Source organism: Trichoderma atroviride, chromosome 2 (genome assembly GCF_020647795.1).
Source record: "Trichoderma atroviride chromosome 2, complete sequence".
Taxonomy (NCBI): domain Eukaryota; kingdom Fungi; phylum Ascomycota; class Sordariomycetes; order Hypocreales; family Hypocreaceae; genus Trichoderma; species Trichoderma atroviride.
In genome coordinates, this window is record NC_089401.1 from 4,729,351 (window position 1) to 4,742,377 (window position 13,027).

A 13,027-nucleotide genomic window follows, 5' to 3' on the forward strand; every position below is an offset into this window, starting at 1 on the left:
AGAACATGGAAATGCATGTCACGATTCTACAGGTCGAATCCCATCATGAACCCAAAGACTCATTTCAAACATCCAAATAACATTGTCTTCTGAACACCTCTCGCGAGACGCATTACTATTTAATAATTCTATTCATCGTCAACCAAGTCATCTTTGCTCACATCAGGCGGCTCCTATTCTATCCCTCCCCGTGAAAATCCTTCACTGGTGAACCGTCTTCCACCATCTCCGACTTCACGATAACTACCCATCTCATTTCCTGACTCAGTAGAAAAAAAAAGATCCATTGACTTTCCTCGTAGCTCCATTCCAAAATAAGAGGGGGAAAAAAAGGCAAGATGACACAAATATCGAACGATGACAGTCTTTGTGTCGGAGACTGTCCGAAATTTATTATACATAGAATAAAAATTTGCAAGTAAAAAGAGAGTCAAGGGATATAATAACGTGGAATGAATCCGGGAAACAAGGTTGGACGCAAGAAGCGTCTATGAGGGAAAAGCGGGAAAAAAAGTAGACGGGTTAATAAATATTAACCAGTGGTCATGATCTCGTAAATGTGAAAACGAAAGTTTTTAAAAAGATGTAACATATTAATGAGGGTCTTTCGCAGGAGGTAGATGTTGGCGGTCAATCGGTATTTCCGTATGCATATCCCGTCAAGCGTTTTCCTCGCATTAAGAGAGCCATGATAAATATGGCAGGTCGCTGAGTCGCCCTCTCTCCTATCGTCCTTTTGAACATTCTCTTTCTTTTGTAAGTCTTTTGATGTATTATCAAGTCTTATCCAAACGCCGGACGCTGAATCAGAAATGTATGCTGAAAAATTCATTCGCTTCTGGGCAATCTTTGCCTCATACCTGCGGGGCCTCGCCAGGTCGACTCCTCTCGAGTTGCTCCAGCAGTTCACGCGGAGGGACCCGTTGAATGCCGCTTCCACGATCGTACATGGAGGTTGGTGCTGGCGTATATCCTTCGCGCTTCTTGCGTATCCGATCAAGGATTATTCCTGAAGCGACTAGGATAAGAATGAGTGCCAGTGCAATGGCAAGGCCGATCAGAACGACGAAAACAAGTGCCAGGTGTTTTTCTGTTGAGCAACGTGTTAGCAAGAAACATCAAGGTGAGATATAATTGTGGCAAAAGAAGAGAGAATGAACATACTGCTAGGTGTAAAGAAGTTATCCTTTTGCGAAAATATCTTCGCAATACTTCCAGCTCCAGTATCGGTGCTGGTCAGAGCAAAAGGGAGGTAATCGGTACCGTTGTAAATGACTGCCGAAGCCATTCCAACATTGGCAAAAGGCATAGAACCAGTGAGCATCAATACTTGCTGATCGTCAAGAAGATTGGACGAGGCATGAGCTTTGGTGACTGTAAAGACCTGCAGACTCTGGATAGTGCTGCCCTGAGGAGGTGGCACATCAGGGCTCTGCCATTGTTTACCGTCGTATTTCATGATAAAGGCAGATCCATTCGGCGAGTTGCCCGAGACCCAAATTTGACTATTGTCATTTGAGCCGGCTGTAATGGCATTTACAGGGCCGGGGATCTGAGTGGCACCTGCAAAGTCCGTCCAACTCTGTTTATCGGCGTCGTAAAGGGCAAGGAATCTTGTGTCGGTACCGTTGGTACGGAGATCACCGCCAGCAATCAATTGAGTCTTGCTGTACCACAGGAAGCTGCTAACTCGCCCAGCCAAAGTGGTGCCGGGCCTGGACCACTGAGCAGTGTTGGTATCATACGTACAAACACCGGGGCAGTCCAACGCGCCCGCTTTCTGGAACGAACCGCCTGCATAGACGTCTGTAGTATCCGGTCGAACGGTGACGACGGAGACTGTGTGGTTTCCGCCCGATAGAGACGCAGGTTGCTGCTTGGAGAAGGACTTGGATTCAATATCGTAAGCGATAAGTCCACCAACACTGCTGCCATCAACAGTGCCAGTGACGTTACCGCCAGCGTAAAGGACGCTCCCAAGAAGAGTAACGGAGGTGAATACCGACTCGGAGGATATTCCGGATCCGAGCCCACTAATGGTGCCATTGTTTGACCCATCGACGAGTACTAGGTTATTAATGGTAGTGCCGTTGGGAGATTGGGCTGAGAAGTGGCCCGCAAGGACTGTGATATTGCTGCTGTTTCCGGTATAAAACGTGCCTGTGAGAACGCCTGACGTGGGCTCGGGAGAGAGGTCACGTCGTCGCTTGTTGCTTGACGATTGCACTCTGGGCTGAATGTCGACTGGAAAGTGGCCAATACCTTTATCAGACAAAGTGACGGCGCCATTTGCTCCCAGTTGTGAAGACTCCATGGAGCCTGCAAACAGGGAGCTGCCACTGGTGAGATTAAGTTGAGAAGCAGTGAGCATGCCACCAAAGTCGGGATTTTCACCTTGTAGATTCTGTAGCCAGTTCCCTTCCGATAGCATCCAAACCGCAAAGCCGTCAACAGACACCGCCTCGAAGTTGCCAAAAGCCCCACACTCAGTGAAGGAGCCCGTCAAGGCGATGGCATTTTCGGTAACGGTGCTAATATTGACTTGGAATGCCACAACCTGCTCGACCCTGCCGTTCACACCTGCGCCCAGTGGGTTCCAAGCCTGACTCTTGGTGTCATACACAGCGACGTGGTTCAGACCGCTCCTCCCCTTGGTTCGCAAGTTTGTAAAGTCTCCTCCCACAAATAATTGCGTGTCTTGAAGATACATGTCCAGCACTTGGCCATTGAGACCTCCATTGATGTCCATAATTTTGCCGCTGGTATCGATGGCGACAAAGTTCTGGTGCGCATCCGAAGTGAAGTTACCGCCGATAAAGGTCACATTTCCCGATGTTGCTAGGGAGTTGACGCCAGTATTCTGATCGAAGCTTGCGCCAAGTTGGTTGACCGGCGAATCGTCCAAGCTGTCCGCACTAATCTTCGTCTTGCTCGGGTCGAAATCAAAGAGACCGTTGAGGTTCCCAGTCGAGTTAAGAAGGGTGAACCCAACCTTTTGAGCTACAAAGGTCATTTCGCTCAGATCCTGTCCGTCAAGGGGGGGTAAGTGTGACTTTTGGCTTGAATGTATCCGACGTCTTTTCAATGTAGCCGAAATAAATTTGATCATATTTATCAAAGTCGTTGGTTTGGAAGATTGAAGTAGTGAAGTCTGACTGAATAGTGCCAGTCGACATGAGGCCGGTAATGTTAACGCGACCTCTGGTCTGGCACGAGCCATCTGCTATGCAGCCTGGAGTATACATGTTGACGGAGTAGTTGCCAGATTCGATAATGTTGGGTACGAAAACAACGGATGCAGATTTCGAGGTGATGGGGCTGGAAAGCCGTGCCGTCAGATATTTCGAATCGCTTTGTAGAGAAGCCGACTGCTTGAAAGGCCCCGTGGAGGTGGCGCTAGAAGGGAAAGTGGTGTTGCAGGACGGCTGGTTGAACGAGTTGACGGCAAAGGAGAAGATGTCATCTTCAAACAATTGCACGCTGTTAAGACCGGCTCCTTTTCCATACCAGGCTGAAATGTCAATCTGGAAAGAGTCCATGCCAATCCTATTGACGAAATGGAAGTCTTGAAATTTCACTTTGGGGTCGTTGCTTAGCGGGCACTCGCTTGTACAGCTCGAGTTTTTGCCAGTCGCAGGATCGATATAGGTGAAGTTCATGATGCCGTCGAGCGGCAAAGCGACGAAGCGGAATGTTTTTGTGCCCCGTCCATCTTGATGCGTATTCCAAAGCCGCAACTTTGTGGGCTCAAATCCAAAGTCGAAAGTCGCCTGCCATGTGCCAGGAGTCTCATCCTGCAGCAACCAGGTCTTACCGGAACCGTTGGACCCATCGGAACAGACAACGCTCTTGGGGTCATTGAAACCTTTGGTGGTTGCGGTATTCTCAGCCGAGATGTTTGCCGTGGACAGATTGATAGCCTGGCCATCAAGCTTATTCGGAGCAGTCACGTTGCCTAGACCAGTGAAGCTTCCGCCGAAAATAACATGGCCGTTGCTTGCCTTTGTAATGGAGCTAACGGGGGCATTGAAGCCGGCAAAGGGAAGATTCGTCCAGCCACCGTCCACCTTCCACGCAATGGCATTTGTCGAATTGCCCCCTTTCAGATTTCCACCAATATACACAATTCCCTTGGAATTATCACACAATAGAGCGTTGACTTCGCCTTCCAGTCCTGTAAGTGGCGTAAAGGTTGTTGTGTTCGCATTGTAGATGGCGATGGCCGTTGACTTGATGCCGTCCATGCTCGTAAAATTTCCTCCAAGCACCACGCCCTCGGCGCCATCTTTGAGTGTTAGTGAGCACATGGCCAAGATAGACGCGTCGGTTGCGGCAATGGGAGCGAGGACGCCATTCGGCAACTGTGTGAGCAGATATTCGCTGCCATTTGTGCTCAAGGGCTGTGCAATCTGCTCCTGGAACTGATAGAGTGAGATTCCGTTGAAGTCTCCGGCAATGCCTATGCTGCCCAGCTGTGAGAAATCGAGGTCCGCGGCAGGAGCTGCAGTAATATTAAATGCGGATGTAATTGAGGGGGCAAAAATTGCGAGAGACGCAACAGCCGAACTGATCAGCCGAGGGCGTCGCGCCGGTCGGCGTCGTTGTGAAGATAATCGCATGGTGAGGGATCGCGCCGCGTTAGGGGGAGACGTCGAATCGATAAAAGGACAAAGGAGAGGCGGAGAGTCGCAGATTCCGGGCGACAGACGGCGCGAGCGATGATCGAGACGTCGGTTTCGACGGAATGCGAATGAGCATCTGGGGTGCAGAGAGGCGGGAGTGGGTTGAGGCTATCGCATCACGATGTGTTTGATGTTTCGATGCTCGATCGCGGAATGAAGTAATCGATCGCGAAAGATCGACGAGGCTGACGACGAATTATGCTAAAGGAAAAAAAATCGGGTATCGCAGGGAGGAAACGAGCGTAACAATTAATTTCAAGCCGAATCAGCAGGGCCGGGTATCCTGTATAGTAAAATGCTGTAGCGGTATCTCGTCGCCGGCGATGAGTGATGATGGACTGAATTTTCGATGGAGCGAAGGCGAAGTGGCTGGTTGGGCAGAAGCATGAAAGCACCAAGAATGCGGGAAATTGCTGGCCGCCGCTGTGATGGAGCAGCTGCGAGGGGGGGCTTAGCCTTATAAGGTTAGTGGCATTGGGCGCCGACAGCGTGGTGGCTCCAGGGCAGTTTTTAGCCTTTGGGTGCTATAAAATAGCACCAGGAACGGTTCCTGTTTTCTGGACTTGAGGCTGCGTGCACAGTGATTCTCTGCGACGACACAGCAAGTCTCAGTGCAGTGAAAGAAAAAGAGTGACAAAAACGCCAGTGTTGGGCGGTGTGGTGGACCGGAAGCCAAGCGAGATTGTGCTCGACGAGACGGTGCTGGTCCGACTCAGCACGGCGTGAGCGAGGCTGAGTGCTGAAGTGGCCGCGTGTGCGAGGGCCGTTGAAAGCTTCGAGTGATGCCACGGCAAGCAACGGCGTGGTGCAACAGTCCGAATCGTCGCTGGTGAATGGGATGCCGCGGCCAATCGGGCGCTCTCTTTGGGGCGGTGCGTCGTGCAGAGTATCACTGAAGTCGAGCGCTTCGTGATTGACGAAGCGAATGCAAGGTACAAGGTGCTACAGTAAAGTATCGTGAGATGAAAATGTGGGTATACGAAGTATTGCAGGGGGGAGCAAAAAAGGAATGGCAGAATCTGAATGGACGAGCTTCGAAATAAGCAACAAACAACTAAAAAAGATGGACGATTCCCCTCAGCTCCGTAAAAGACGGCTCTTTTGTGCTGCTTCCTCTCGGAAACGAGAGAGAGAGAGACAAGATCAAAGAGAAGAGATCAAGAGCCACTGGCGGAGCGATACCCCTGGCGGCATTTGTGATTGCGAGATGCATCGGAGCACGGCTCTGTCTACGGCTCGCCGTGCCGCCCTGCGTTCCTATTCGCGGGATGCTTCGTTCATATCATGCCAGGGGCACAAGGCGTCGGTCCACTCTTGCTTGGCTCAGGAACTCCCCAAAAGACGAAACAAGAGCTTACCAATGGGGTATAATGTGAAGCTTTGTTTTATGTACGGGCCCGGCTCTAAGCTGTTGAAACTAACTAGAAGAACACACGAGAATTTGGTAGATAACCTATTATTAGTTTTGAGCTGAAACGGCACCATGAAAGTTCAAGAGGTTTCCTCCTGGGGACGAGTATTGGATAAAGAGCGCCTGCGGAAGACAGCCGAAAATAGTCGTAGCACCAAAATCCGAGCACTCGCTGAGATCACCAGATGCCTCTGATGAGAATGCTACTGTGCTATTAAAAGTGCACAGCTGTCAAAGTCATCACGCTCGCCTTCGCTTCCGCGGCCCTGCTGTTGGTTGGCCAAAGCTCAGAAGCTATGGCTACCTCCGTCGCGTGCTCATGTCACCGTTGGCTATTCATATCTCGACTTTTTTTGTTTGCTGTTGCAAGGCCGAGTCTGTGCATGCCGCTGCGTTGACACCAAGCCGCTCATCATACCATACGATGACAGCTCGGGTCCGTTTATGCTCCCACCACCCAGCGAATCCCTCGACCGAGTCTCCCCTCGACGCCCCGTGGACTAGTTTCGGTGCTGTCTCACATCGTCCTGGCTAATTGTCTACGGAGAGATTGCTCGACTTTCATTCCAGTCCCGCGATTTGCATACAGTTGAAATGTATATCGTGTGAAAGCATCGTGGTTATGGAAAGCTCAAGTATGGGGTTGGCTAAAGACACAAAACACCCGTCGCCGCAGACTCAATCTATAGATAGACAGCCCCAAAACAAACAAACGTGTGCCATGGCAACCAGTGAGGCCTCTAGTCATTTTTGCAGAGTGCAAAGTACTTACCATCGCAATGGCCGACCTTACTCTTTGCCTTGCTGCGACGCCCACTTTGTCTTGTACTCCCTCGGACTCTCATAGGCCTTTGGATCCCCCGCCCACATTCCCTTGCGTTTTTTCTTTGCCTTGGCCTCTGCCCTCTCATATCGTTCTTTCAGGCCTCCAAACTCGCCGCCGCTCTTGGCTTCGTATACGGTGGCCAGCCCACTCTTAATCATCTCGAGTCCGACATTCCTGCGGAAGAGAAACCTGCGGACGTAGACAGTAGCCACGATCCGCTCGTATTGGTCTGTCTTGTAGATGTATGCGCGCACATTTCGGCGCAAGATGTAGCTTCGGAGCCACTGCAGGGCCTCGTCTGAGTAGGGTTGTGCTGGCTTTCCAAAGTGCGCTCCCTCTGGCGCATCAACCGCGGCGATGCGGATCGGGATCTATAAGTAGATACGCCTCTATGTTAGCAAATTCTCAAACATATTTGGCGGGAAGAGGGAAAGAGGGGAAGAGGGAGTCCTTACAGTCCGTCCCTTGAGCTCTTTTCTTGCCTCGGGGACCTTTCTAAGCCATCCCCAGCCCACAGCTTTCCCGCCAGGCGTGTGGAACAGATGGAAGTTGTCGCCATCGCCAACACTCGTCACTTTGCCGTACAGGCTCCGATTGCGAAAGAAGTTTGGCCGTACATAGGCTGCTCCTGGAATTCGACGAAGGTAATTCGCATATAGCTGCAGCGCGGCGAGGCCTACTAGAGAAAATCCAACCATGGGTGCCCATGCTTTGGCGGCTTCCAGAGGCCCGACCTCGCTGCTCCTCAAAGAATCTGCCCAGGAAACAGGCCTCTTCTTGGGCTGATCCTCATGATCCGTGCCTTTTTTGGGTGCCGAGGCTCCAAATGGCCATACCATTGTATTTGCGACCCGTAGGTCGACTCGGCCTCGAGAGTTGTTTGGTTCAGGGTCCAAGTTTGGAGGCCGAGCTGGTAGCTTGCTAAAATCGGTTTGTGGCGGCCTGTTCACCGTTACTGTAGCGCCGCAGACCTGGTACTCTCCACAGTGACATTTGGCTGTCTGCGAATCAAAAGAACAACTCTAGGCCTGTGTTGATGCTGCACCTCTGGTAAGTTCATGCATGATGATAGAATTAAAAGAATGAAAATATTTAATTTATTTATTGTAAAACTTAGAATTATGGACTATATGGCTCCTATCATAAATTCATTGCCTACACTTGTGAACCTCACCACTCGCCGCCTCATCCATGTCAGAGGCCGCATCCGCTCAACAGATGATGCCCAATTCTAATTTGGCTAGATAGGGAGGGAAAAAAAGTCTACAGATTGCGAGAGTCTCTTCAGCTGCTTTGTACCTTAAATGTCCTGCCGCTAGCCGTCTTCCTCTCTCGTTCCTCGTTGTCGGGACGCGCACGACGCAGCACTTTAAAAACGTTAGCGAATACTTCGTCACTATTGTGACATCGACATGGTGTATCAAACTCACCTTGCAGGAAATCTGCGGTGCGCTTCCTCATTCGAGAGTGGATGTATGCCTTGGAAGCTTTGATGTGGTAGTGGAAGTTGTCTCGGAATGTCTGAATGTGGGAGATTACGGCAGCCATTCGCTGGGGAGTCAGGTGCCTTGGGAAGAGAACTGTGGGCAAGTTAGTATAGCGACGCGAATCGAATCCACGACGTTCTTACCAAAAGTAACGTATCCGATTTCTCCGGTGCCGGTGTCTCGTACTCCAGGAACGCTCTGCAGCTCCAGTGGGGGGTCGTTTCTGAACAGCACCTGGGGTGCATTCTGGATAGCTCGTCGTCGGGCATCGACAAACTCCTGAATAAAGACCTTTCCGTACACTCTATCGGTTTCTTCTCGGAAGATGGTGCTGAAGATGACGGTGACACGATCGTGGCTGGCCTTTACATAAATGGCCTCCTCCTCTCGGTAGTGGATGGCTTTGACCTCTCCTCCCTCCATGAGACCCTTGGGCGCCTCTTCTGAGCTAAATTTGGATGCCTCCTCTTTCAGCTTGTAGTGCTCTTCGTATGCTTGCTCGAACGGGGCAGCCATGGCATGGCGCTTTAGTAGAGCGAATTGCATCGCCAACGCGTCGCGTTCCTCTGTATCCCATAGTAAGCTTTCTGTTCTGAGGGCATTGTCGCTGAAAGTTGAGATTGAATCGGCCTACCCTTGGACTCTGGTAGGTTCTCGAGGTCGATCAGCACCGAGAAGTCGTATCCAACTTCAGCTGGAACGACGTATTGTCCGTATTCCCGCTGGAGGACCTGCTCAGCGCCATATTTGGCCAAGTCCTTGAAGCATCGAATCTGGAGAGACAGTAGAATCTTCGTCTTTACTTCAGGAGTTGAGATATGGAACGTAACGCCATCGAAGTCCGATACGGTCTGGTCGATATGGACGGGCGGGGCACTATGCTGCTGTTAGCTTGGCCTGTCTTGAGAAATAGGGATTGGGCTTGTATATACCCTGAGAATCTCTCGGTGAGCACCGACTGGATGAGAGCGTTCTGATAGTCGAGGAGAAGCATTGTGAAGGCTGGCGTCGTGGAAGCTGCTGTGTTGTCTCCGGATCGTCCTGGAGCTTGGTTGACGACTCCGACCCCCCGTGGTGGGGCTTAGCTACGTTGCTGTAGACGTCAAGCTGGGGGGGCAGCGCACCACGTGATAATCAAGCTAGGCTAGGATAACACTAGCGCCAGTATCAGCTTGAGCCCATTATCGATAAGCTCTCGAAAAAAAATATCCCATCTGCGCAATTGGCTAGCAGCGGCATGTAAACGCAAGTTTCCTTGGTACGAGCAGAAGCCGGTATTGGAGGTTGAGAGACGGCAGCCATGGTCAAATCATACCTGTGAGTCGATTTGATTGGCAAGTGCGAGCATAGAAAAACATGTTCTGACCATTGACTGCAGTAAATACGAGCACGCCAAATCTTTTGGCAGTATTCTCTCCGGCTCATCGAATCTCATCTGGACATCCAAGGATCGAACGGGGACTGGCGCAGGCCAGGCCATTACAGCGGCGAACGAGGAGGTTTTATGCTGGGATATAAAAAAAGGCGAATTAATCAGCCGATGGAAAGATGAAAGGTGCTCTTATACCGCCACTGCCATCGCGCAGAGCGGCGTGGACAAGGACATGTTTGCCGTGGGATACGAAGATGGAAGCATTCGTATCTGGGACAGCAAAATCGCCACCGTTCTAGTCAATTTCAATGGCCACAAGTCAGCAATCACACATCTTGTTTTTGACAAGTCTGGAGTGCGACTTGCAAGTGGTTCAAAGGACACTGACATCATTGTTTGGGATCTGGTTGCAGAAGTCGGCCTGTACAAGCTTCGAGGACACAAAGATCAGATCACGGGGATAAGATTCTTGGAGCCCGAGGCCAAGCTGCAGGATGAAGACGGAAACAGCGCCATGGTACTCGACAATGCAGAGCTATCAGACGGGTTCCTTTTGTCTACCGGAAAGGACTCTCTCTTGAAGCTCTGGGATCTGTCTTCGAAGCACTGCATAGAGACGCATATTTCACAGACAAACGGCGAATGCTGGGCACTCGGCGTTTCTCCGGATTTGAGCGGCTGCATAACTGCAGGCAACGACGGAGAGCTGAAGGTGTGGTCCCTGGACGCGGATGGATTAAGCTCATCTGCTCAGCGAGTAGAAGTTGTCGCCTCTGCACAATTTTTGCAAAACCGAGGAACCCTTTTTCGACAAAACAAGGATCGAGCAACCGAGGTCATCTTCCATCCTCAAAAAGACTATTTTGCCGTCCACGGCTCCGACAAGAGTGTCGATGTATGGCGCATCAGATCAGAATCTGAAGTTCGAAAAGGCCTGGCTCGAAAGAGACGGCGAAGACGTGAGAAGCAGAAGGATGCCAAGCCTCATGATGAAGACATGGAAAATGGAGACGATAACCTCGATGATGTATCAAAAGCCGATATCAGCGATGTCTTTGTTCAATATGTCATCCTGAGAACTGGCGGCAAAGTCCGTTCGATTGATTGGGCTCTGCCTGCAGGACAAAAGCAAATCTACCTTGTAGTTGGAACCACTAACAACCAGCTGGAGTACTACAGTATAAATCCCAAGGAGAAGAGTGATAAGAAGCAAAAAGACGACATTCCAGATTACACCAAGGCACTTTCAGTCGAGATTCCAGGACACAGAGCTGACATCCGTGCTCTCTCACTGAGCTCAGACGACAAGATGTTGGCGTCAGCATCCAATGGCTTGTTAAAGGTTTGGAATGTCAAGACTCAGACTTGCATCCGAACATTTGAGTGTGGGTATGCGCTCTGCTGTTCCTTCCTCCCTGGAGACAAGGTTATCGTTGTGGGAACAAAGAATGGCGAACTGCAATTATTCGATGTTGCCTCTGCATCCCTCCTGGACAGCGTTGAGGCACATGAGGGAGCTATCTGGGCGCTGCAAGTTCACCCTGATGGCAGGTCGGTTGTTTCCGGAAGTGCTGATAAAAGCGCCAAATTTTGGGACTTCAAGATCGTCCAGGAGCAGGTTCTGGGAACCAAGAGGACAACACCCAAGCTCAAGCTCGTTCAGTCCAGAGCGCTCAAGGTCTCAGATGACATTCTCAGTCTCCGGTTTTCGCCCGATTCCAAATTGCTGGCAGTATCACTCCTGGACAGCACAGTGAAAGTGTTTTTCGTCGACTCCCTCAAGTTATATCTCAATCTTTACGGACACAAGTTACCTGTGCTAAGCATGGATATCTCCTACGATAGCAAGCTTATTGTTACAAGCTCGGCAGATAAGAATATTCGAATATGGGGTCTCGACTTTGGCGACTGCCACAAGGCTTTGTTTGGACACCAGGACAGTATTCTGCAGGTCGCATTTGTCCCTCATAACTCGGACGGCAACGGTCATCATTTCTTCAGTACCGGCAAAGACCGAACCATTCGATACTGGGATGGAGACAAATTCGAACAGATTCAGAGACTGGATGGCCACCATGGCGAAGTGTGGTCAATAGCCATGAGCCATAGCGGCAATTTCCTTGTTACTGCTAGTCATGACAAGAGCATCCGCGTATGGGATGAGACGGATGAGCAAATTTTCCTCGAGGAAGAACGAGAAAAGGAAATGGAAGAGCTGTACGAGAGCACCCTGACGGCTTCTCTGGAGAAAGACCAGGAGGGAGGCGACGACAACGGCGAAATTGGCGCCGCAGGAAAGCAGACTACAGAGACCTTGATGGCTGGTGAGAGGATAGCAGAAGCTCTGGAGATGGGCATGGCCGATTTGAACCTATTAAAGGAGTATGAGGAGGCTAAGCTTACGAATCCTCACGCCATGCCTCCGCAGAGGAATCCCGTCTTCATTGCTCTTGGAAACATTACCGCCGAGGCATACGTCATGTCTGTTCTCCAGCGCATCAAAGCCTCTGCTTTGCACGATGCTCTGCTGGTACTTCCGTTTGCCTCTGTCCCCATCCTCTTCACATTCATCAATATTTTCGCCACGCGGTCGATGAACATTCCTCTCACATGCCGAATCCTGTTCTTCATGCTGAAGACGCACCACAAGCAGATTGTTGCCAGCCGCACGATGAAGGTTATGATGGACAGCATCCGGGCTAACCTGCGAGCCACATTGAAGAAACAGAAGGACGAGATGGGAGTCAACATTGCTGCGTTGAAGGTGGTGGGCATGCAGATCCGGGATAAGAGCGTCAAGGAGTACGTGGACGAGACGTGGGAGGAAGAGAGCCGGGAGAAGAACGCCAAGAAGCGAGCCTTTGTACATGTCGCATAAGAGGAAGCGAGGTTCTGGCCTTTGAAAAAGAACAAGAGGATAGTTTTTTGCATATATAGATTCACTGTGAAGCTTGGGCTATGTTGCGGGGATATGGGGAGTCATTTTTTCTTGGTTCAAGGTTCGATACAATAACAAACGAATTCATTAATCTACATACTCGTTCCATTTAATTGTGCAAGTGGATAAATGTAGTGAAATTCTGTTTTCTTTGGAGCAGAGACTTGATGTTTTTAAGATTTGTTCAAGTCGCCCGTGCTTGCACATAACCGGGGTATGTAATATGACTAGATGAACAACAGGACCGATAATGTAGGAATGATCTTGAATTTTGTAGTTTACAATTCAAATAAAACTCTTTAAACCCTTTT

General features: G+C 50.3%; 4 protein-coding genes across 4 annotated transcripts; 1 reads left to right on the forward strand and 3 right to left on the reverse strand.

Moving 5' to 3' along the window:
• Positions 1-854: 854 nt before the first annotated feature.
• TrAtP1_004361 (uncharacterized protein) lies at positions 855-3,220 on the reverse strand (the record flags this gene model as incomplete). Its single annotated transcript, XM_014083911.2, has 2 exons — positions 855-1,090; positions 1,165-3,220. 2 exons carry the CDS (start codon positions 3,218-3,220, stop codon positions 855-857), a joined length of 2,292 nt encoding a protein of 763 aa, XP_013939386.2.
• Positions 3,221-6,882: 3,662 nt separating this feature from the next.
• TrAtP1_004362 (uncharacterized protein) lies at positions 6,883-7,758 on the reverse strand (the record flags this gene model as incomplete). The annotated part of the gene is made up of 2 exons (XM_014083382.1): positions 6,883-7,290; positions 7,375-7,758. The coding sequence occupies 2 exons, from the start codon at positions 7,756-7,758 to the stop codon at positions 6,883-6,885; spliced, it is 792 nt and encodes a 263-aa protein (XP_013938857.1).
• A 245-nt stretch (positions 7,759-8,003) lies between these two features.
• On the reverse strand, positions 8,004-9,460 carry TrAtP1_004363 (uncharacterized protein). The gene is made up of 5 exons (XM_014083912.2): positions 9,339-9,460; positions 9,041-9,282; positions 8,550-8,972; positions 8,350-8,499; positions 8,004-8,286 (listed from the first exon to the last, which is right to left on the reverse strand). Exons 1-5 carry the CDS (start codon positions 9,398-9,400, stop codon positions 8,204-8,206), a joined length of 960 nt encoding a protein of 319 aa, XP_013939387.1. The 5' UTR covers positions 9,401-9,460; the 3' UTR covers positions 8,004-8,203.
• Positions 9,461-9,477: 17 nt separating this feature from the next.
• TrAtP1_013337 (uncharacterized protein) lies at positions 9,478-12,811 on the forward strand. Its single transcript, XM_014083913.2, has 2 exons — positions 9,478-9,723; positions 9,785-12,811. The coding sequence occupies exons 1-2, from the start codon at positions 9,707-9,709 to the stop codon at positions 12,654-12,656; spliced, it is 2,889 nt and encodes a 962-aa protein (XP_013939388.2). The 5' UTR covers positions 9,478-9,706; the 3' UTR covers positions 12,657-12,811.
• Positions 12,812-13,027: the final 216 nt, after the last annotated feature.